This window comes from Electrona antarctica, assembly GCF_951216825.1.
Source record: "Electrona antarctica genome assembly, chromosome: 11".
Taxonomy (NCBI): Eukaryota; Metazoa; Chordata; class Actinopteri; order Myctophiformes; family Myctophidae; genus Electrona; species Electrona antarctica.
Genome location: NC_136792.1, coordinates 7,629,375 through 7,654,439, shown reverse-complemented (window position 1 = coordinate 7,654,439; position 25,065 = coordinate 7,629,375). Strand labels below are relative to the sequence as shown.

The window sequence follows — 25,065 nt, the reverse complement described above, 5'->3', positions numbered from 1 at the left end:
TGTCATCAGCTGTTATCCAAAAAATGACTTAATTTTGAATGATAAATATGCAAGCCTATACTTTTCACATATAGTACATTCATGAATCATGAGTGTAATACTCACCCCATACCCACTCAGACATACACATCAGCCCTATCTTATTGTTCCCAAAAGAATATTCTTGGAATCTGGACGCAGGTCATTCCACTACAAAGCTCCATCTGACTGGAACAATCTTCCGCTTTCACTCGGATCAATTACCTCTCTTGGCCGCTTCAGGACTTCCCTGTATCCACATCTCCAAACAACCTGTTCATGCTTCTAATACTGCTTGCACACATGTTTACTTCTAACTTTGATACAGGTAATAGTACTGTTTTCTCCATTATTTCCATATGTACATGAGTCAGGGGGGCCGGGGGTGTGGGTGGGAGAAGCTGGACCAAGCTAAGGGCCGTTTCATACTCCTATTTTACCGCTGTTTCGGCGCTGTAGTGCCGAAATGATTTCGGCTCGTCAGAAATTTTCAGTAGCACCGAAGAGCCGACTTTAGGACGGTACCCGCCCCCCCGAACCTCAAATGACGTCACATTGTAGGCTCTACAGCGCCGAACCAACTTTTATTCGGCTCTAAAATAGGAGTATGAATCGGCCCTTACTGTACATGTATGGGTATCAGTGTATGTCTTGTGTATTTGTACTGTATGTCATGTTGCACCTACAGTATGTGTCTTTAGTACTGTGTACTTGCACTGCTGTAATGTTGTAGTTGTATGTATAGGACCCACTCTTTTTTGTTTGTTTTAGAGGACCCGCTCTAAAACGAGATGCTGCATCTCAAGGGGCCATCCTCCCAATAAAGTTCTGACACATTCTGACCATTCTGAGTCAATTATCTTTTGTATTTTCAAACTTGAGGTTCTCTCACCTCATCAAAGCATTACAAGCCACATTATATATTCATTCTACTGTATATAGTAATACGCACAACCGGAAACCTTGGGCTTCACAGTGAATTGCAGGTTGACCCTGGAGGCTCATAGATGGAGCTCTTCCACTCAAAACAGCATCTGTTCCATTATAATGGAACAGATGCTTGAATGGAATCCAAAAATGTCTTGTCTCCCGAAAATCATCTTTGGTACCAACAGTAGATGGTCGTCTTTCCAATTAAGGGCTGAATGGGTGTAGCACATGGTGAGGTGGTAGAAAAAAAATCTAAGGTGCTTGCCCTGCTGCCCCACCTGTCCGGTTTATCTGCGCCTAGCGTTTAAAGTCCGTAGGTCCGTAGTTTTCAATAAAGTGTTTTAATCCACTCTGTCTGTGAATATTTCTGCCATCTTGGATCTGTCCTCAAATCTCCCCAAATGAGTGCAACTGGCTGCGCAACCCTGCCTGCGCAGTTGCAATCGTCGAGGAAAGATCCATGATGGAGGAAAGATTCAGAGACAGAGTGGATTAACCTATTTTGTGCAGGAACCCCTTTTGGTGTTAGCATTATGTTATGCTTTAGCTATTGAAAAATAGCAGATCTGGCGCGCTACAAGCTTGTAGGTCTGCTATTTTAGAAAAATCGAAGAACCACTGACATAGAAACATAGCTTTTTCAGAAAACTGTCAGGATGTAGAAGACATTTTTAGAATCTGCTCTCAGGTCAAAATGGGTTAAAACACTACGGACCTACGGGTTATAAACGCTAGGCACAAATAAACCAGACAGGTGGGGCAGCAGGGTAAGCACCTTTTAGATTTTGCATTTGTACATGTTCAGACCTATTCAAGGGCAGTGGGACTTCGGGCTCAGCACCATGGGGAATGAAGCCATAGACCGTAGACTAAATACATCTACGAGAGTCTAAATCTTAGGCTAACCTTGGAGTAGAGTTGAAAGATCATATAAGTCTTGGACATTGCCTATTCATCACGGAATTCTATCTCCAATAGCAATCACTGGAATTAACCACTTAAACCCTGTATACTTCATTGTACGTCAAATAGGCGTGACGGTGATACAAGTTCATGGCATATTGCCTTGTAACACATTGTGAGCTTGTAGATCTTCTATTTTCGCGTACTGTTTGCCTATTTTTGTCTATTATGACATGCCCAGAATAGGGATACTAGGGTTCAGGTGGTTAATGTAGTCCGGCTTTCTGAGAGCAATTACTGAAAATGACAATTTTGTAACCCGGCAATTTATTTAGACTGTAAAACATTTAGTACTGGACAAGAGTGTCAAAATGTCGGAACTGGGAAATCGGTGTTTGGACGATGCATGATTAGAGCCTTTGAGAGAGTCTGAAAGTAGGCCACTTAGAAGAGCTCATCACCTGAGCAGGATCGGTTTCAGAAGCGTTGTCGGCTACACTTCACCTGTATGCCGGAGAGAAAGAATCCACCACATGTCACTGGACAGCCAATTATGAAGCAGCTAGATTTTCTCAGCCCCGACAATGGCGGCCTATCATCTTTCGGGCCCAGAAAAGGTCATCTGACACAGACTGACAGGACTGCCTATGTATGGATACAAATTCTTTATGCTCCTCCGTATGTTTTTCAATGGAGTATACAAGACAGTCTGTCAGATGGTCCTTTCAGGAGGGGATAATAGCGATGACTTGATCTTTTTTTGTACCGCAGACAGTACACCAAATTGACTGAACTGAGTTTAGACTATTTGGCTGGGCTCTAAACAATATTCCTTTTAACCCATTTTGGGTGGAAACCCCTTTTGGTGTTAGCATTATGTTATGCTTTAGCTATTGAAAAATAGCAGATCTACAAGCTCATAGCGCGCCACCGAGTGGCACGCTACGAGCTTGTAGGTCTGCTATTTTTTTTTTAATCGAAGAACGACTGACATAGAAACATAGCTTTTTCAGAAAACTCAGGATTTAGAAAACAATTTTAGAATCTGATCTCAGGTCAAAATGGGTTAATATCACTATGGTTTCATTAGCCAGAATAGCCACCGATGGCAGAAATCCTGTATGTCAGTTATTCACATCAGTTCATGTGAGAAGTTGGTACCCATTTCTAAAGGCTATGGCTACTATAAAATGTGTCGCACAATCGTGGTAATTCACGAAATGTATATATTTTTTTGTTGAGTATCAATTAACCATGAGTTGCCTTCCTTTGTATCCTTGATCCATCCAGACACCTGTGCCGTGTTCCCTGTGTCCGTGTTCTATGGCCAAAGCCAGCGCAAAGGCCGCAGAGGGCAAATCCTCCAAGGACAAAGACGGCAAGAAGCCCAACATCCCCAAGATATTCTTTGGCACGCGCACTCATAAACAGATCACGCAGGTCGCCCACGAGCTGAAGCGTACCATTTATTCCGGCGTTCCCATGACCATCCTGTCCAGCAGAAACCAGACGTGTGTCAACCCAGATGTGCGGCACCTCACCAATCGCAATGAACGCTGCAAGGAGCTGCTGGAAGGCAAGGATGTGAGTATGGAGGAGACACGTGCACTGAACACACCGACGTCCCTCTGCCTCATTTAGATACAGTAGGACAGAGCAGAGAGGCACACACTGACGTCCCTCTGCCTCATTTAGATACAGTAGGACGGAGCAGAGAGGCACACACTGACGTCCCTCTGCCTCATTTAGATACAGTAGGACGGAGCAGAGAGGCACACACTGACGTCCCTCTGCCTCATTTAGATACAGTAGGACAGAGCAGAGAGTCCCTCTGCCTCATTTAGATACAGTAGGACAGAGCAGAGAGGCACACACTGACGTCCCTCTGCCTCATTTAGATGCAGTAGGACAGAGCAGAGAGGCACACACTGACGTCCCTCTGCCTCATTTAGATACAGTAGGACAGAGCAGAGAGTCCCTCTGCCTCATTTAGATACAGTAGGACAGAGCAGAGAGGCACACACTGACGTCCCTCTGCCTCATTTAGATGCAGTAGGACAGAGCAGAGAGGCACACACTGACGTCCCTCTGCCTCATTTAGATACAGTAGGACAGAGCAGAGAGGCACACACTGACGTCCCTCTGCCTCATTTAGATACAGTAGGACAGAGCAGAGAGTCCCTCTGCCTCATTTAGATACAGTAGGACAGAGCAGAGAGGCACACACTGACGTCCCTCTGCCTCATTTAGATGCAGTAGGACAGAGCAGAGAGGCACACACTGACGTCCCTCTGCCTCATTTAGATACAGTAGGGCAGAGCAGAGAGGCACACGCTGACGTCCCTCTGCCTCATTTAGATACAGTAGGACGGAGCAGAGAGGCACACACTGACGTCCCTCTGCCTCATTTAGATACAGTAGGACAGAGCAGAGAGGCAGTAGGACAGAGCAGAGAGGCACACACTGACGTCCCTCTGCCTCATTTAGATACAGTAGGACAGAGCAGAGAGGCAGCAAAGTGAGGGCGGAGAGCGGGTGAACACATCCAGCACAGGTTGGTTGGCATCAGGCTGGAATTGATCACAGGACTTTACGATCATGTGGTCGATGCACATCTGATCAGCTCTTGGTGCTACCCAGGCACACTATTAAGCCTCATATATATTATCAATACATCAATATTCTTTTATAGATTTTTTTCTATGACAGTACATGTCACCACATTCATCCTACATAAACCCCTTTCTACCTGCTACACAGTAAGGCTGTACCCTAGCCCTTTTTTTAGGACTCGAACTTCGGCAGGAACTTTCGAGCGAACATCCGGACCATTTGTTTCTAATTCATTAAAAAAAATAACCTTTGAGATATCCGTCTCGATCAGAGCGCAGCGCGTCTCCCGCGCTCTTTATCAATCTCTCTCGTCTCTCTCAACACACACACACACACACACACACACACACACACACACACACACACACACACACACAAAGTGGCTCCGCGAAAACAGCTGATCTGCGAGCTTGGGGGGAGCCGGAATCGAACTGGGAACCTTGCGGTTCCCGTCCGGCTGCTCTACCGGCCACTCTACCCCTGAGCCACTGCCGCCCTTTTAACTTACAAATGGCTATCCTGGGCCTGAATTGGAGTGATTTGACCTGGGCGTGACCCCAATCCAGTACTATTCACCTGTTGTTTTCTTAGTCTTAACACTGTACGACGTTCATTTGAATAGAAAGGAATCTCAATCTGCAGGTTAGTTACATGCCAAATTGCTCAGCCCCACCCCTCACAACATACATCCACACACAAACACAAAGCTCTGGGGAACCCCAGGGTGTATGACTGTGCTAATCCTATAAACCTCACCCCTATCTCTGAGTTTTAGAAAGACCCTGTAATACAAACCCACAGTTAACGACTGTGGGCAGACAAAAAGCTTCCAAACTGTAGCCTCAGAGCACCAATTATGCCGCCACTGTATCCCCAGTCGAACCAACAGGCTCTTTTTGACGCATTAAAATGTCAAGAGTCATAGAAACAAGCTTTATTTAGAAACATAAGACTCTCGAGTGGCTGCGTAACCGCCCGGGCTGTCCAAAAGGTGAGACGCGGACTCGAAGAGTGTCCCGGGGACAATAACTATGTCAGCGGAGGTGTCTACCTCCTATTGCCACCGTCCCACTTCAGGTCGCAGTGTGAAAGAGCTGTCCCAGTCATAACCCCGCGCCAGAGACTCGGGCGTCAATATGTTGTGCGCCTTCGTCACTTAAGGGCCCGTCTCCTGGCGGCACGCATCGGGTTTCCACACTGTACAGACACACAAAGGCTCACACACGTAGAGACACACAGGCTTTGACTAATAATGTTTTCACTCATTCTCAAGTCAAAGCCCTCAGTTTGACCACGGGGCTAAGCTGTCTCTGTGCTCATAGAAGTGGCTGCATGGCAGTTAATCCTTCACGGTCCCCTTTCACTTGAACTGACGGCTTCGGTGTCAGTGAAGTGTCTGAGCGTATTTATCTCCAACGCATCACTGTGAGAGACGAGACACCGTTAAGACACGCCCTTTGACACCATCGTCGCAGACTGAGAATGATTGTGATTGCACGCAGAGGTTACAGAGTACTGTGTGTGTGTGTGTGTGTGTGTGTGTGTGTGTGTGTGTGTGTGTGTGTGTGTGTGTGTGTGTGTGTGTGTGTGTGTGTGTGTGTGTGTGTGTGTGTGTGTGTGTGTGTGTGTGTGTGTGTGTGTGTGTGTGTGTGTGTGTGTGTGTGATAGACTGGCTGTCCATTACCTCGAGCCATAGTATTCATAAGGGATGTAGGGCGGGACAGAGTGGCGGCTACTGCAGGCACCTGTACTGACAGGCTAATTGAGGCTTAGTACATGATTCCCCTTCATTCACACATCCGGTGCTTTCACCACGTAGGTATCACAACATGCAAACCCATATGGTTATGGCATGTACACCTGACTGGATTCAATTCATAAAGATTTTTACACTTTAAACCCTTTCTCTCAATTTATAACAATTCTTCAAGTATTTATAACAGGGGTGCCCACACTTTTTTGACTTGAGAGCTACTTTAAAAATGAGAAAAATATATTGGCTCAATGCTGGAAAGAAAATCTATCTGAGGGGCCTTTGGAATAGCGGCGATGGTGTTTCATATGAGACAAACACACTTGAAAAGGGAAATAGAGCGGGGAAAAGTGGTAGGGTTTTCTTTTGGTGCAACGCACAGGTCCTGGGCCTGGTGAGAGCAGGAGTGGACCTGGTGAGACGTAGGAGGGGCCCGGACAGGAGTCAACCCACAGAGCCTAGTCCTTCCATGCGACAGAAGCGTACCTCCCAGCCCTGGCAGAGTTGTTCTGGAGTATAGTTCCAACGGATTGTGTGGCCCTGGTTTTGCCCTAGTGGGACTCATCGAGGGTAGCTACTGTGACGTAAGTCGGGACTTGATCACCCCGGCTGGGTCGCCTGAGTGAGGGGTGTGATGTTCGAGAGACCCGAAACCCCGATGACCTTGGGATACATCACTGAGGATACGTCCCAGGTGCATCCATGCAATGTTTTTAGTTATAGTTCTTCTATTTATAGTGACTCATTGGAATAGACTATGTGACAACCAGGTATAGTCTGGTGACCACCGGAGAGACGGGGGACAGCCGGAATGTAAATGGTGCTTTTATCCAAGGCGCTATACATAGATTGTGCATTACATTCACCCATTCACACACCGATGGCGGCGGAATCCAATGCAAGGCACCAACCAGCACATCAGGAGCAATTAGGGGTTCAGTGTCTAGCTCAAGGACACTTCGCAGACGTCCTGGGCACCACATAGCGGTAATTCCCAGGACGTCTGTGGACGTCTTGGCCACAAAATGTGTTTTAATAGCAACCTGCACTCCACTTTCCTCCACAGATTACTCCGCCCACAATGTCTTCACATATTGTACAGTTAATATAAACCCATTATTCAGGCACATTTCAGCCATCTCTCTTGCCCAGTAGGCCAACGTCATCAAAAAGTGACGCGCAAACATCTTTCTACAGGCCACATGTTTCTGCGTTACACTTTTTTTTCCTTCCCCATGGCGCTTTAGACCGGCCTTCTAGTTACACTAATAAGATTACACTAATAAGTAATATTCTCTGATCCCCACCACCAGGGCAAGAAATGTATGTACTACCACGGCGTCCACAAGATGCGGGACCAGAACTCCTTGCAGTTGAGCCACGGGCTCAGCCAGGCCTGGGACATCGAAGACCTGGTGCGTCTCGGCGAACGCCTGCGCGCCTGCTCGTACTATGCAGCCCGCGAGCTCATGCAGGGAGCCTGGATCATCTTCTGCCCCTACAACTACCTGCTAGACCCCCTCATCAGGGAGAGTGTGAGTGAAAGGACGTCTGCTGGATACTAAGGCCCCATTTACACTGGCAGCCAAATCTAGCCTGAATCAGGTCTGAGCCACATCCAGATTGGAATCTGATTCGTTTAAATGAGTCATGTGACCTGTTAGAATCATTTAAACCAATCGGATTTCAATCTTGATGTGGCACAGATCTGATTCAGGCTAGATTTGTCTGCCAGTGTAAATGGGGCCTAAGATTCAGAAGTTTAATTTGTCCCTCATTCATAGAAGTGTGTGCAGTAAAATGTTTGTGTGACATAAGTAGATGCACATTGACGTCAAAGAGTAGTGCTGCAATGAGTAGTTTTCATAAATCTATTAATCCGTCGACAATCTTTTCCATAAATCGATTGACCTACATCAGGGGTGGGCAACTGGCGGCCCGGGGGCCACATGCGGCCCCCACCTTCACTTAATGTGGCCCTCAGGTTAATGTCAGAATACTGATATAATATTGGTTTCAGCTGTTACTATTCCACAACATGCAAAACATGACCCGCTTGTATTACTTCAGTCTAAATTAGTAGCTCATTGCTTCAACCCAAGTATAATTAAAGGCATTTGAAATTACATAAAAATGTTAATTTTCAGGATTCTAATTCAAAAATAGCAAAAAATCAAGATTTCAATTCGAATATAGCAAAAATAGCCGATCTACAAGCTCAAAACGCGTCGCACTGCGACGCGTTTTGAGCTCGTAGATCAGCTATTTTTGCTACGACAGTAATATATGGCCCTAGGGAGTGAGTGTGGAAATATAGTGGCCCTCTCCATCGTCAAAGTTGCCCACCCCTGACCTACATGATAGATTTAGAGTCTGATCATAAGTACTATTCTCTCAGTTGAAATGGCAAATGGCTTACCCAACCCCCCCACCCCATCCCACCCCTTCACTGTTGAGCAAAGCAGAGAGTGGCCAAGTGGGTAATGTACTCTACCAAGAATTATTTGATTCATTTGGTTTGGGGTTTGCCAAATGATAGGAAAGTGAGGTTCAGGTCCACATTTCAGCCACTAGTACAGAGTAAACGGTAAACACACATGCTGCTTTAAGTTGTGGGTTTATATGTTTTATCAGAATATGATTGCGTTTAATAAAATTTGCCTTGATCAGACAACATGTTTGTTACCCAGCTGTAAACGTTTACATTTTATAATATAATAGAACAAAGACAAGCATTCATATTTTGGGAAGGTGGTAAATAATATAGTATTATAAAACGGAACCTATTACTAAAAAAATATATTTTAATAATTGTCCGTTGATTGATGAATCGATTAATCAACATGTGCTTCACTAAACAAATGTTTCGAATGCGGTGTACTTGAGCCAGTAGTATTATGTTTTTGTAACTGCTTATACACACCAACATAAACGTGTCTGGTGTACTAATAATTGTAGGTCACATATAATTGTAAGCCTCTACGACGAGCCATCTTGGCTTACATTGTAGTAATCTGAGTTGGTCATTGAGAGACTGACATGCTTTGCCTGCGTCTTGGAAAAAGCTGTCCTTGAGGGCAAGTATAAAAGTAAAAATTGTAATATAATGAATTGGGTATCAGACCAAGTCAGAGCATTGTGAACAACATTGGAAGTGTATTGATGAGTGGTGACTGGTTAGAAATATAGAAATAATATTGCCATTTGCTTTGTCTGTACCAGACAGTGGCCTTGTGGTTAGAGTGTCCGCCCTGAAAGTGGGAGGTCGGGGTTCGATCCCCGGCCGGGTCATACCAAAGACTGTAAAAATGGGACCCAATGCCTCCCTGCTTGGCACTCAGCATCAATGGGTTGGATTGGGGGTCAAATCAACTAATGATTCCCGAGTGCGGCGCACGTTGCGGCTCACCGTTCCAAGAGATGGGTCAAATGCGGAGAACAAATTTCACTGCGGTAACGTCTGTGACTAATCGTACGACTTTGACTTTGTTCCTCAGCTGGATATCAACCTCAAAGACCAGATCCTGGTGCTGGATGAGGCCCACAACATAGAGGACTGTGCCAGGGAGAGTGCCAGCTACACGCTGGACCAGAACAACCTGAAGTTGGCCATGGATGAGTTGGATGGCATGGTGAAGCACGACATCCGAACCGCTGACCACCAACAACTCAGAGCCTTCTGCTGCAGCATCCTCAAGTCAGGGACCTGACGTTATACGTTTGCATACAAAACAAACTCTGAATTAACCCATTTTGGGCGGGAACCCCTTTTGGTGTTAGCATTATGTTATGCTTTAGCTATTTAAAAATAGCAGATCTACAAGCTCATAGCGCGCTACGAGGTTGTAGGTCTGCTATTTTTGAAAAATCGAAGAACGACTGACATAGAAACATAGCTTTTTCAGAAAACTGTCAGGATGTAGAAGACATTTTTTAGAATCTGATCTCAGGTCAAAATGGGTTAAGCCATACATATCTATAAGTGTACCAATATTATGTTTTTACATAATAATATCAAATTCATTCCAAAAGTCTCAATGTTTTTTTGGGGGGTTATTGTCCATAGCTGGATGCTGGAGAGCCATCGCCTGCTTTTGGACCGGGGCTTTGAGACATCCTGTAAAGTGTGGACCGGCAAGGATGTCGTGGGTATCTTCCATGGCATGGGCATCACTGCTGCTACCTTTGCCATGCTGCAGGTACAAGGAGTCACCTGACTTTACTTGCAAACTCATTAGGGACCGGTCGAAATTTAAATAGGGGTACCCCTGGAGGAAATGTGTCCTGATATAAAATACCATCACCCTCCCTGTGAATGAAAATAAAAATCCAGTCCCCTCCCCAGGTGATTAAACAAAAAGGAATCACCCTCCCCTATTAATTAATATCACATTTACCTGAGTATTATTTAACTGTAATCTGCTAGCGTTTTTAATATGTGAGAAAATAAAGTGACCGCAAAAATCATGAAAAAAAATTGGCTCGTAGTCTAACGCCTAACACAGCAAGCTATGGAAGCTATTGAAAAGTGGGGGTTGTAGTGTGTACTTACACACTTGGATAGGCCAAGCACAATGATTGACACGGGGAACAATGAAAACCGGTCCTGTTGGGAAGAACCAAGTGAAAGCAACAGAGGGGTATCGTTGACCAAAGTTGTACTTTAATTCAGAAAAGCTGTAGTATTAGATATATATATAAAACCCGGACTATTTTATTATCAAAATTGGATCACCCTCCCTTGGACTCAAAATAAAATTAGCTCACCCTCCCTCTGACTAAAATTAAAAAGACATGGCCCTCCCCTATTTTCCTCCAGGGCCCCCTTTTCTAAATTTCGACTGGTCCCTTAGCCTTGTTGCCACATCCTGACAAAAAGCTTTTCCTCAATACATGTTATATCATCTGTCCTCTGTAAAACATCACTCTCTCACTCCCTTCTCATAGAAACACTTAGCAGCAGTGTTGGAGAAAGAGGAAAAGGTTGTGCATCGTGGTCAAGAGGTAGAGATAACGGTTCCAATCATCAGTTCAAACACTTCCATTATCCTCAAAGGTCTCTTCATGGTGTTGAACTACCTCTTCAAGGAGAACTGCAGGTCAGAGTTCAAGGCTGCCTACTTTTGACTTCTGCTCACAAATCAGGAGCAATTTCCTTGAATGTACTATATTTGAAACTTGTGCCATTACATGATAATGTACTGAAGTGCCAACAGCCGAATACTTTGTTGAAGGTACCACCTGACTTGGCTTGAGAATGATTTTACAATTTCAATACATGATTTAAATTGTACTGTATTCCTTTTAGACTGGCCACAATAGCCAAATTGACTGTGCAGTGGGTTGTAGGGCTGTTAACATTCCTCAGAAATGTAATTCTAATTATTGGTCTTAAAAATTGGCCCGAATATATAGAATATATTCGAATACTATTAAAAAATAAATCCCTGTAGAAAATGACTTATTATGTAAAAATCACACCCGTGTGAACTGAGTGGTGCAAGGTCTTATATAGCCTGATCAGCTGGTCTGACGTAATGTCAGTGACCATAGTAACCATGCTCATTCTTTTGAGGGACAGGTACACAAACACACACACACGGGTACTAACAAAGCCAGTTGTTGGAGTGGTTTGCACCACTCAAAAACGGGATACCAGCGGAAGAGGGACAGCACGCGCTGCTTGGATCCAATACAAAACTGATGCATTGTTTTTTTTGTATTGTATTATAAACATACAAATAATAATATTATTTTCTATTCAATCTTTCATTTTCCCCCCATATTCGAGAAATATTTGAAAATCTAATATTTTACCAGCCCTAGTGGGTGGATCATATGTTGGATCTTTTTAATGTTTGAATCTGATGCTATGCTAATGGGTGGATTCAAACTGTGTGTGTGTGTGTGTGTGTGTGTGTGTGTAGGTATGCTGAGGACTACCGTGTGGCCCTACAGCAGAGCTATACGTGGACCAATCAGGTCCAGCCGCCAGATGTCGCTGATAGCAATGGCTTCTTCGCCCGTCCACGTCAGAGGCGCGGGCGCGGGCAGCAGAGTTCTGCCCGCGTCAAGACGCAGGTCCACACGCTCAGCTTCTGGTGCCTCAACCCTGCCGTGGTGAGAGGTTAGGTCTGGCACATGCAGGCTCCATAAGTCTCTGTCCTTATTTGGATTTTTTTAGGGTTCTCATCTCTTTGTGAAAATGCAGCTTTTTCCGAATGTGCAACCTTTAAAAAATGCTGTCGGGGTACCACACTGTTGTAACGAAAAGAGAGCTGAGCCAGAAGGCAAAGCTCTCCGTCTACCGAGCAATCTTCGTTCCTAGTCTCACGTATGGTCATGAAGTGTGGGTCATGACCGAAAGAATAAGGTTGCGAATACAGGCGGCCGAGGTGAGTTTTCTCCGACGGGTGGCTGGCATCTCCCTTAGAGATTGGGTGAGAAGTTCAGTCACACGAGAGAGACTCGGAGTAGAGTCGCTGCTTCTTCACCTGGAAAGGAGCAAGCTTAGGTGGTTCAGGCATCTGGTTACAGATGTAGGATGCCTCTCGAGCGTCTACCTAGGGAGGTCCTCGATGCACGTCCCACTTGGAGGAGACCCCGGGCAGACCAAGGTGCAGTTGGAGGGATTACATCGACTCACTGGCCTTAGAACGCCTCGGGATCCCCCAGGAGTAATTTACTAATGTTGCTCTGGAGAGGGAAGTCTGGAGCTCTCTGGTGGAGCTGTTGCCCCCTACTACGCATAAGCGGTTGAAGATGGATGGATGGATGTCAGGGTAGAATTGTTCGCTAACGTAAATTACGTAACTGCTGACATCACAGCCACTACTCAAACATAGTGGAGACTTATGTCTGATTTATACTTATTTGCGAAGATAACTGATCTAAAAGCGCACGCGATGCATTCTGTTTCAATTATATTAATAAAGCACACTTTAGAACAGGGGTGGGCAACTTTGACGATGGAGGGGGCCACTATATTTCCACACTCACTCCCTAGGGCCATATATTACTGTTGTAGCAAAAATAGCTGATCTACAAGCTCAAAACGCGTCGCACTGCGACGCGTTTTGAGCTTGTAGATCGGCTATTTTTGCTATATTCGAATTGAAATCTATTCGCTATTTGCTATTTTTGAATTAGAATCCTGAAAATTTACATTTTTATGTAATTTCAAATGCCTTTAATTATACTTGGGTTTAAGCAATGAGCTACTAATTTAGACTGAAGTAATAAAAGCGGGTCATGTTTTGCATGTTGTGGAATAGTAACAGCTGAAACCAATATTATATCAGTATTCTGACATTAACCTGAGGGCCACATTAAGTGAAGGTGGGGGCCGCATGTGGCCCCTGGGCCGCCAGTTGCCCACCCCTGCTTTAGAATAATGCGACCTGCTTTTTACCAAGTAACCAAGCGAAATTATCATTCATTGATTGTACTTGGTACTATGATATGGGCAGTGTCTCTGCTCTGGCCTACTGTACCTGTAAACCTGTTCAAATTGCTTCCTGTTGTGTTGGACCAAATCACAATAATACAACTGTTCATTTCTAAATGTCAACATGCTACACTAAACTAAACCGCACAGAGTGTTCAAAGTCATGTTCTTAAAAGTGACTTGATACTTACTTGATATAGCAATCCGGTGTTCTGTGCAGTACCGTAGGTCACCACTGTGAGCAAGTAAGTTCACTAGACCAGGGGTTCTCCACCTGACCCCTTGAGGGTCGCCAAATTATTTCAGGGCGTCGCCAGATTATTTTCTGAATGTGTAAAAAAAACACAAAAAAAGTATTTTTTTGGGGTCCCCAGCCAAAAAGGTTGAGAACCCCTGCACTAGCCCATTTTGACCTGAGATCAGATTCTAAAAATGTCTTCTACATCCTGACAGTTTTCTGAAAAAGCTATGTTTCTATGTCAGTCGTTCTTCGATTTTTCAAAAATAGCAGACCTACAAGCTCGTAGCACGCCACTCCGCTATGAGCTTGTAAATCTGCTATTTTTCAATAGCTAAAGCATAACATAATGCTAACACCAAAAGGGGTTCCCGCCCAAAATGGGCTAGACCACACTTGGCCACTACAGTCCTTTGTGTTCTGAATGTTTTCCCATTGTGGTCTAATGTACTGTAGCCTTTTTAAAGGCTTGCTTGTTTTGTTTTTGTGTCTCACAGGCCTTCTCTGACCTGAGTGGATCGGTACGTACCATCGTCCTAACCTCAGGCACGCTGTCTCCCATGGCCTCCTTCGCCTCTGAATTGGGGGTCAAATTCTCCATCCAGCTGGAGGCCAGCCATGTCATCGGCAAGTCCCAGGTCAGTAGACGTAGACGGAGCTTCAAAAGGCTGAGCTTTGTAGTTTTTTTTTCTTTTGCCCAAGTCATGAAATAAAATGGAGGTATATTGCTATTGCTTATTTTGCAAGATCTACACTTGTTGTTTTCCCTCCCTCCGTTAGGTCGTGTACCGTTTGGTCTCTGTTAAAACCAATTTTGGTTGAATTCGGTTATAACGCATTCATGTGACTAAAAGCTGTGTGTGTGTGTCTACTATATTACGAACATAGATGGATGGATAAGTCAAAGAAGAACACTATTAGCTTGTGGAAGTGTGTGCTTTTCATCGTGGAAAAGTCAGGGAATCAATTGTATGCGGTTTGATAGAAAACATGGCAGAGATCTTAACCCATTTTGAGCGGGAACCCCTTTTGGTGATAGCATTGTGTTATGCTTTAGCTATTGAAAAATAGCAGATCTACAAGCTCATAGCGCGCCACCGAGTGGCGCGCTACGAGCTTGTAGGTCTGCTATTTTTGAAAAATCGAAGAACGACTGACATAGAAACATAGCTTTTTCAGAAAACTGTCAGGATGTAGAAGACATTTTTAGAATCTGATCTCAGGTCAAAATGGTTTAACTCACTGTTGGCACAGAAATAGCTTGACGCTACGCAGATATTCTTCAGTGACAAACGTAGCACAGATACAAAGTGACATGCCATGTAGCCTTTAAAAGGATCCCTGGCTAATAAGACTTATATGCCTTAACAGATTATACTTGCCCTCTATAACTAAAATTAGAAAACACTTCAATATTTTATTTATCGTAGAAATTGTTAATCTTTCACTCAATCGGGAAAACTCCTGTCACAGGTTGATGTCATTTGCCCATGTGTGCCGGTCCAGCCCTATGGATTGTGCTAATAAAATGTGTTAATAAACAATATTTAAAATATTGCTTTGATGCTCATATTAACCTTAGGAAGTATTACGTTTTTATTCACACATGCATTCAATACATTTCATAGGGCTGGAGCACACAGGTACAGGCTTTGGTTCCGACACACCAAAGGTACGACAGTCATAAGACCGACAACCTACCCCTAACCGCAAGCCAACGCATGTCTGGAGCGACGGGTGATTTCCGCATGTCGGATCTTTGGTGTGTCGTATAAGCAACTTGCGACGGGAGCGAAAAACTGACAAGATAAATAAAATATGTAATTTCTCATTTTAGTTCTAGAGGGCAAGTAGAATAGTTTAAGGCATATACGTCTTATTAGCCAGGGATCCTTGCAAAAGCACATTTTCATATTATGTTTGTAAAACATTTGTATTTTGTAATTATTGAAATGCATTATTTAAACCCACTTACGCACTCTATAGCTATTCCTCTGCAGGTTGCTAGAATTCTAAGTTACACTGTTATGCAATATGCAATTCTTCATACAGTTTGTCATAACTGGGGGTGCTGGTGCCTGACCGGATGCTAGTACCTAACCAGCCGCATCCCTGTCTTTTCGACTTCTGCCTTTACATATTCCTGTGTAACACTTTTATCTCTATAGCATGCTTCCAAAACATAGCTTCCAAATTGCTTCACAAGTTTCAATGTCCCCTTCCCCAGGTGTGGGTGGGCACTGTGGGTGCAGGTCCGCAGGGAAAGAAGCTTCTCGCCACCTTCCAGCACGCTGAGACCTACTCCTTCCAGGACGAAGTGGGTGGCCTGCTGCTGCACATCTGCCAGACTGTGGCCAAGGGTGTGCTCTGCTTCCTTCCTTCATACAAGGTAACCAAATTAACCTCCTGTGAAGAAGAGTAGCCTTTGAGATATGGTTGACTGACCATCCACAACACAAGGATCAATGAAAATGCACACGTCCTAGAAACCCGTCAGTTGGATTAGATATGACGTGCCCACATGTCGTACGGTCTGAACCAGTTCATGAGCTAAATATACATTCTTTGACAAATGTATATTTTAGAAATGTATACGTTCCATGTCTAAACGGGCTAGTATGATTTTTGTTGCATTTGTGTATTTTAAAACGTACTAAACGAAACATAGACTTTCTTGCTGTATGAGTTGAGTAGCAGCATTCTTTAAATGATTTCTATGTTCATAGTGTAGAATGTAGATAGATATGGTGCATTGTGTTAGTTGAGGTATAAGCACGGAAGTGTCAAGCCGCTCCAATCACATGCGCCCACATTCCTAATGGCTCAGACTAGTCTGTTTAAGCAGACTGACTTTCACTCTCTATTACATGCTCAACAACTCTCACTGCTACCACTGAGACAGCTTGTCAGTAATCCAGCTCCCTCCGCCTCCCCAACCTCCTCCTGTAGTAGCATTTAGATCTTCATCATATCAGCATGTATCTTTCGGTATTGCGAATACGTTTTTGTGTATTAACCCATTCAGGCCTGACGTTGAAAAAAAAAAAAGTTGTCTAAATCATGACAATTTTCTGAAAGATTTGAGGCACATTTTAACGATTTTTCAAAAATAGCAGACCTACAAGTTCATAGCGCGCCACTCGGTGGCGCGCTATGAGCTTGTAGATCTGCTATTTTTAAATAGCTAAATTACAACAATGTTTAAAACACCAAAAGGGGTTCCTGCCCAAAATGGGTTAATATTATAATTGTATCTTTAGCCTCTGCTTCAGGAGGGTTTGTGATCTTTATTCTGTATACATGGAGTAAATACAATTATCATTGCAAAAAAAAATTGTTTCATCTTGACCACAGTTTCTGACCACAGTTTAGTTATATACACAGTATTAATGAAAATGATCTTCTTGTTCTGTGTGTTAAGTTATAATACAATGTCCTTATGTTTCCATACCAATTAAACTTGGTGGACAGTCGATAGGTTTCATGTGACCCAGTCCTGGATTGTGTTGTTGTTTAGCACGTTCACTTCCATTTTGTGCCACAAGGAGGTGTAAGAGACCACACTTTAATGACGAGGCCAAAAGTTCCATTGTGTGAAGACTAAAAGCATTTAGCATCTATGACAGCTTTTGCCCATTCTTCTTTCTGGGCAAGACGGATTCCAACACACCCTAATAACGAGCTGTGGATGATGTCATATTGTTAACCCATTTTGACCTGAGATCAGATTCTAAAAATGTCTTCTACATCCTGACAGTTTTCGGAACAAGCTATGTTTCTATGTCAGTCGTTCTTCGATTTTTCAAAAATAGCAGACCTACAAGCTCGTAGCGCGCCACTCGGTGGCGCGCTATGAGCTTGTAGATCTGCTATTTTTCAATAGCTAAAGCATAACATAATGCTAACACCAAAAGGGGTTCCCGCCCAAAATGGGTTAAAGCCGGTCATTACCAAAACGATACGCCTACCTGAGAATCCCAAAGATGTCGCCTTTGTCTCATGATTGACTGTATCCTCTTTCAGCTAATGAGGACACTTCTAAGGGCCCTCTGATAGACACTTTGTCGTCCTTTGTTTGTTATGCATTTTTGCCACTGAATAATTAATTTCCACTCTAGCTCGGTTGTCACATCGGCTGTCTTGATGGCCAGCTGGTTTTCACATATCATTATCTGTGTGTCCGTGTGTTTAGCGTGAGGCATTCTCAAATTTGGAGCTATAATGACATTAACCCATTTTGACCTGAGATCAGATTCTAAAAATGTCTTCTACATCCTGACAGTTTTCTGAAAAAGCTATGTTTCTATGTCAGTGGTTCTTCGATTTTTCAAAAATAGCAGACCTACAAGCTCGTAGCGCGCCACTCGGTGGCGCGCTATGAGCTTGTAGATCTGCTATTTTTCAATAGCTAAAGCATAACATAATTGATTGATTGATTGAAATATTTATTAACAGTTTGCGGAATTACAGTACATTTCAAGCACAAACTCAATACAAAGGCTGTTAACTGTGAGTGGACGACCCAATTAAGCATTACACTTGTTTACAAGAGGGTCCACCATGTTCAATTCATCAAAACATTTAGAGACGTACAAATAGACACTTCTATAATGCCAACACCAAAAGGGGTTCCCGCCCAAAATGGGTTAAAGCAGTTTAAAAATGATGAGAACCTGCTAACATGGATCAGTGCCTTTTTTAAAGCAGGTCATTAAATGTCAAATGTTTCATCCAAATGACACCAAGTCTTTTTTTTTTTAAAGATTTGTTTTGGGGCTTTTTATGCCTTTCTTTATAGCAGGGGTTCTCAACCCGTGGGTCGCGACCCCTCGGGGGGTCGCCAACTTATTTTGGGGGGTCCCCAAATTATTTAAAAAAAAAATAACTGAATGGCTGGAAAATGGAAATTTTTACATATAGTAAATGGTGCATTTACTATACATGTACATTACTATACAACATAGTACACATAGTACATGCATACACCTTCCCTAATGATTATATCTGGTTTCAGTATTTATTTATGGTGTATTGTCTATTATTAAGGTTATTGTAGCAGTCAATTTATATTGGGGGGCGGGAGGGGGTGGGGCGGGGGTCCCGAGACATTGCCAAAGCATTTCCCGGGGGTCCCCGGCCAAAAATGTTGAGAACCCCTGCTTTATAGGACAGTATACTGAGAGGAAATGGGGAGTGACACGCAGCAAAGGTTTTGTGTGATTTTCTTTGCATTTATCATTCCGTTTTTCACCTTTTCAGAATATCATTACGTCCTCTCCATTGTGTTTGTTTGGAATTTTCATCCAGGCTTCCTTTGTCTGATATCCAGTTGCACTTCTTTAAGGGAAGCTGAAACACTAATCTTCGGGACGACGCTTTTTCCTCGTTTTTGCCCTTCATTTTGTCAGCCTGTGACGCCGGCAAACGAGCAGTGTGTGCAGTGGGATGCGTTTTTCTTTTTTTTTTGTATTATTGATGGCCGTGTAGGAGTCTATCTCTCTCTCTGTGTCTCTCCATGGCGATGCATTAATATTTAATCTGCAGTCAGCTCTTAACCCATTTTGTACGGGAAACCCTTTTGGTATTATGGTATACTTTAGCTATTGAAAAATAGCAGATCTACAAGCTCAGTGTGGCACAGAGTGCTGCACTATGAGCTTGTAGATCTGCAAAAAAAAATGAAATTGTAAAAATGTGGTGCAAATCTTTGAATAGGTATTCTTTCAGAGTGAGCGTTTTTAACTAAAACCGTTGCTTCTGGGGGGTCCCTGGAACAACATATTTTCAGATGGGGGTCGGCGGCCTATTACACATCATTTCTGGGGTCCTTGACATGAAATATTGAGCACCGGCACTGATATAGAAACAGGTATTTCAGAAAACTGTCATGACATTTTTAAAATGTCGACGTCGGGCCTAAATGGGTTAAAGATGAGGAGATGAAGGGATATGAGGGACTGGGGTATTAATTGGAGCCCATGGAGGCCTTGTTGGAGCCACTGAGTCCCGTCTGCCCTATGATATTTCTGGCGTGCGTGCGTGCGTCTGGGTGGGCGTGCGTCTGGGTGGGCGTGCGTGTGTGCATGCGTCTGGGTGGGCGTGCGCGCGTGTCAGGAAGGGTCATCTCCAGGCGTCCCTCTTCAGTGTGTCTGGGTGATTCCTATCAGCTCCCATATACGCTGCCAGAGAGAGAGAGAGAGTAGGCCGACAGGGTCAGAGTGTCGTTCCTCCAGGCTGTGTCTGCTGCTGGCCTCAGACAGTTTCTCATGCACACACACACACACACACACACACACACACACACACACACACACACACAGCATATAAACATGCACGCTCCGTCAGACATGTCTGCTGTCTGCACTGTATATACAGTATACAGTATCTTCAAGTACATAAACACCAATATGCTGCACGTTTGGCTTTTGCACACATAGCTGAATAAGTTTCCATTGTAAATCTTCAGACCGACAAAGTGTGGCCACAAACATGATTATGTGCACGCACACACACACACATGCACACACACACACGCACACACACACACACACACACACACACACACACACACACACACACACACACACACACACACACTTTCCCTGAGAGAGCCCCCACTGGTGCTGTGGTTTTGTAGCACTTCAGCCTCAACAGCCCCCCAGTTAATGCCCATTAAAACCACAGCAGCCATCGCCGTCTGGTCCCGGCCACGAGAGGCAGGGACCGAACACACCGCAGGAGGGGACTGATGGGTTATTATGAAAAAAAAGAAAAAAAACAGAATGGCGGGGTGGTAAGAGAGGTGAAAAGATCTGGGGGAAATACAAGATGCTTTTAAAGGAGATTAAGATAAGGGCCATTAGGGGTGATGTCGCCTCGCTGTCTGTGTGAAGACGCACCCGCCACTGGCGCCTGGGGCTCGGGCTGTGGGGGGGGGGGGGGGGGTGTATGTCATATCAAAGTCAAAGTGGACTGCAGGGTGAGTGCACAAACCAACACATGCTGCCCTTGGTATCTCTGGGTATCAGGAGTGCCCTGTTGGCGAAGCACCACTGTGTGTTTGTGTCGGTGGGTGTGCATGCATGCATGTTTTCCTGCTGGGTGGACTAAAGGACTAAAGGTGACTCATGAGGGTTCATTCATGTCCTCCCAATGTTGACATTTTGAGAGGTTAAAGTTCAAAGTGAGGACATTTTGCTGGTCCCGACTAGGGACGTACCGATGAGACATTTTGGCCGATATTGATAATATCCGATGTAATGAATTGCTGTTATGGCCGATAACCGATGTCTATTGTCGATATGATCTCATTCTGTATTAGTGGTGCAACTCTGAGTGGTGCAACTCCCCTCTCCCCCTGCCCCCCCCCCCCCCCCCCCTCTCACTCTCTCTCATTAGCAGGCAACAGTGCAGCACTATCTCTCTGTTTCTGGCACAACAGCGCCACTTTTGCCCCTACTGGTACTCATAGTCACATAGTCACATAGGTTAAAGTCACAGTCACATAGGTTAAAGTCACATAGTCACATAGGTTAAAGTCACATAGGTTAACATGGACATTGCTGTTCCTTGAAGTGGTTGCACCACTCAAAAATTATAATAATTTTGTCCATTCTGAAAAATGGCTTATAAACACTGAACTTGAAAAAACTATGGATGCGCCGTTATTGAAATGTTGGCCCATATCCGTAACATAAACAGCTTGAATGTAGTATTTTAACAGTTGACTCGTTGACTCTTTTGGAAGCTTCCCCAGAAAACACGGATAGAATTTGCAGCCTTCATGATCGTGACAAAATGCTTTTAAATTTATTTTTCAACACAATCATTATAAAATAAAATATCTGCTAAAACCGTTATTTTATTACCGATACCGATATTTTAAGGCCGATATCGGCTGATACCGATGTGATGACCGATTAATTGCCCATCCCTAGTCCCCACTTTTCAGAGGGCAATTAGGTTTAGTGATGGAAATTCATGTTAGGCTACGGTTTAATATTGGGTATTACGGTTAGGCTTAGTTCTGGTCTGTGTAATGTGTGTATGTATGTATGGGTGCGTCTGTGACTGTGTCTGTACATATTAGTTTCTTTGCCCAGTGTAGCATGTCCGTCCTGATTGTTAAAGCTAAGATGATGTTTTATATGAGCTTTTACAGTGGAAACTTCAAGGTTACTGCTGCTGTGGTATGTCTCGCTAAGTTGGAGGTTTGTAGAGGAGTCTTACAGTGTCAGACTTTCCAGAAGACATTCTTTTACAACATCAAAAGTGACCCCTGTTGCCCTTCGTCTTTGGACATAACCACTGAACATTGTATTCCTGGACCTTTTCTCTGAGCACTGCAAAGAACTAGTCAGGTTTGTGAGGTGACACCTTAATCGCCTTGTTTTAAGGAATCGGAGCGTGAGATTGTCCTACGGACTCGTTTCTTGCCGCTTGACGGCTTGAACAGATAAGAACAAGCAGGCGTTCCAGCCACTGTCAGCTCGTGTGAGCAGCTCGCCGTGTTTCTTCGCTGTGTTACTTTGACACCACCAGTGTGGAGCAGAGGTACAGTGGGGAGGAGTGGCAGGCTGGAGGTGCCAGGTGGCTCAGGGCTCCACTCTCCGCCACACATTGGCGTGATGGTCGCTGTGATATTTGGAGGCTGAATAATTTACGGCGCCACAACACGTTTCCCCTCGCCACCAGCGAACAGCGGTGCCTGGCCGCATGTTTCTTTAATGCCACTTGCCTCAGAACCCCCTCCATAATTCAACAGGCACTAGCCCATTCAGGCCTGACCTCGACATTAAAAAAAAATCTTCTAAATCCTCCAGTCTTCTGAAATAAATATTTTCACGATTTTTCAAAAATAGCAGACCTACAAGCTCGTAGCGCGCCACTCGGTGGCGCGCTATGAGCTTGTAGGTCTGCTATTTTTCAATAGCTAAATTATAACATAATGTTTAAAACACCAAAAGGGGTTCCCGCCCAAAATGGGCTAGTGGAGCTGCGACGTGTCGCCACACAGCTCCCTGACACCAGGGACAGAGGGAACGAGATAAAGAGAAGCCAGATGCACAGGAGTGAACGATGGAGAGATGGCGGGGTGGAAGGAGAAGTGCGAGAGTGGTTTGCAGTCCAATGGCTCTCGCTGTTAGTCTTACCACCCTGTCGCGGTAGACGAAGAGATCTGGCCCACTCTGCCTGGAGCCGAGCATTGCACCTACTGTGCCCATAAAATTACAATGAATTATTAAGGTTTTGTTGTGCGTTGTGCACCAGAATGATAAATGCTGCCCATTGCCAGCTGTGTTGCCTGGGCAACTGTGTTCTTCTGCAACAACTTGAACGTTGCACCGATGGGTCACGACATGATTGGCAAGCTAATTGCACTGTAGATCAATCGAGGTGCTGCCAAGTGCTTGCAATGTATGCTTTAGTGTTAGTGAGTGGTAGCATTAGTAAAACCTGCTCACTTACAACTGTCTTGTGGGATCCTGTCTTAAAACCCATTCTGGGCGGGAACCCCTTTTGGTGTTTTAAGCATTATGTTATTCTTTAGCTATTGAAAAATAGCAGATCTACAAGTTCATAGCGCGGTGCCGCGCTACGAGCTTGCTATTTTAGAAAAATCGTGAAAATGTGGAGCAAATCTTTGAATGTATATTCTTTCAGAGGGAACGTTTTTATCTCAAATATTAGCTTCTGGAGGGTCCCTGGAACAACATATTTTCAGAGGGGGGTCGGCGGCCAATTTCATATATGTTTTGGGGTCCTTGACATGAAAATGTTTGAGAGCGACTGACAGAAACATGTTTTTTTTCCAGAAAACTGTCGGGATGTAGAAGACATTTGTAGAATCTGATATCACGTCAAAATGGGTTAAGTTGCTTGCTCTGTGTCATACCTCATTGTAGTTAACACTAATACCTCATTGTAGTTTAGAGTAGACTAAATGGCGTTTTATACATGTTCTGAACGTGGATTTACAGTAACATACATACAGTACGTATACATACAGTGCACCTTGCGTCTATGTAACCTTTGTATCCATAAGCTTTCAGAAAACGTGCACGAAGATGAACGAAATTTATTTCATAGTACGGACACAAGTATCCATACATGTATTAACGTTGAGTATAAATGGGTTAATGCTGCACATAAAGTATATTGCAAAAATAAAATGTTTGATATTCTAATATATATATTTTTGTACTACTGAGACGATTGTTTTCTCTGCTTCTGCTTAATTAATTTCAATCATATTTAAACATACATATTTAAAACTGATTTATTTTCCTTCGCACATTTCATGGATCCTGATTCAAGAAAGTCATCACTGGTGTTGAATTTATCTTGCATTTGTTATTTCTATGCGCTAACTGATGTAAACACAAGTGTATGGTTTTGTTTGAGTTTGTCTAGTGTGTGTGTGTGTGTGTGTGTGTGTGTGTGTGTGTGTGTTATATGTATGTGGTGTTGTGACCCAATTGTATGACGCCTTTGGGTTGCTTCTGTCGTGTTTGTGCACCTGAGCGTAAGCAGACTGTGCAGATTGACATTTTACATCCTGCTGCAGCCCACCGCGGTCGGCCAACCTGGCGTGGGGCCTGTGGAAACACCAGCCTGTCAGAGAATGGTCCTAAATTAGTCATGATGGCCATGTGCTCACCCATCACCACCATGAAACACGTGCGCACACACACACACACACACACACACACACACACACACACACACACACACACACACACACACACACACACACACACACACACACACACACACTCACTAAGATAATTGGATATTTTTGCCCACATAGAGGTGAAAATGTAGAATCACAATCCGTCTCCTCAGTTTGGCCTCTTAACCTATTTAGGCCTGACCTCAAAATTTAAAAAAAATCTTCTAAATTCCTCCAGTTTTCTGAAATAAATATTTTCACGATTTTTCAAAAATAGCAGACCTACAAGCTCGTAACGCGCCACTCGGTGGCGCGCTATGAGCTTGTAGATCTGCTATTTTTCAATAGCTAAAGCATAACATAATGCTAACACCAAAAGGGATTCCCGCCAAAATGGGTTAATGACCCATTAATTGCATGAGAGTGAAGTGATGCAATAATTAGAACATTTAGATGACGGTCCACACCGACGGAGGCAGCCAGCCCAGTCA

The 25,065-nt window shown here is 44.0% G+C and overlaps 1 protein-coding gene across 1 annotated transcript in view; it reads left to right on the top strand.

Annotated features, from left to right (window-relative positions):
- The window catches only part of brip1 (BRCA1 interacting helicase 1), a 63,528-nt gene that overhangs the window by 8,788 nt on the left and 29,675 nt on the right, over window positions 1-25,065 (top strand). Inside the window, 8 exon segments of the mRNA XM_079514759.1 lie at window positions 3,142-3,435; window positions 7,531-7,752; window positions 9,715-9,914; window positions 10,284-10,416; window positions 11,165-11,316; window positions 12,145-12,337; window positions 14,400-14,540; window positions 16,130-16,291. Coding sequence (XP_079370885.1) covers window positions 3,142-3,435; window positions 7,531-7,752; window positions 9,715-9,914; window positions 10,284-10,416; window positions 11,165-11,316; window positions 12,145-12,337; window positions 14,400-14,540; window positions 16,130-16,291 — 1,497 coding nt within the window.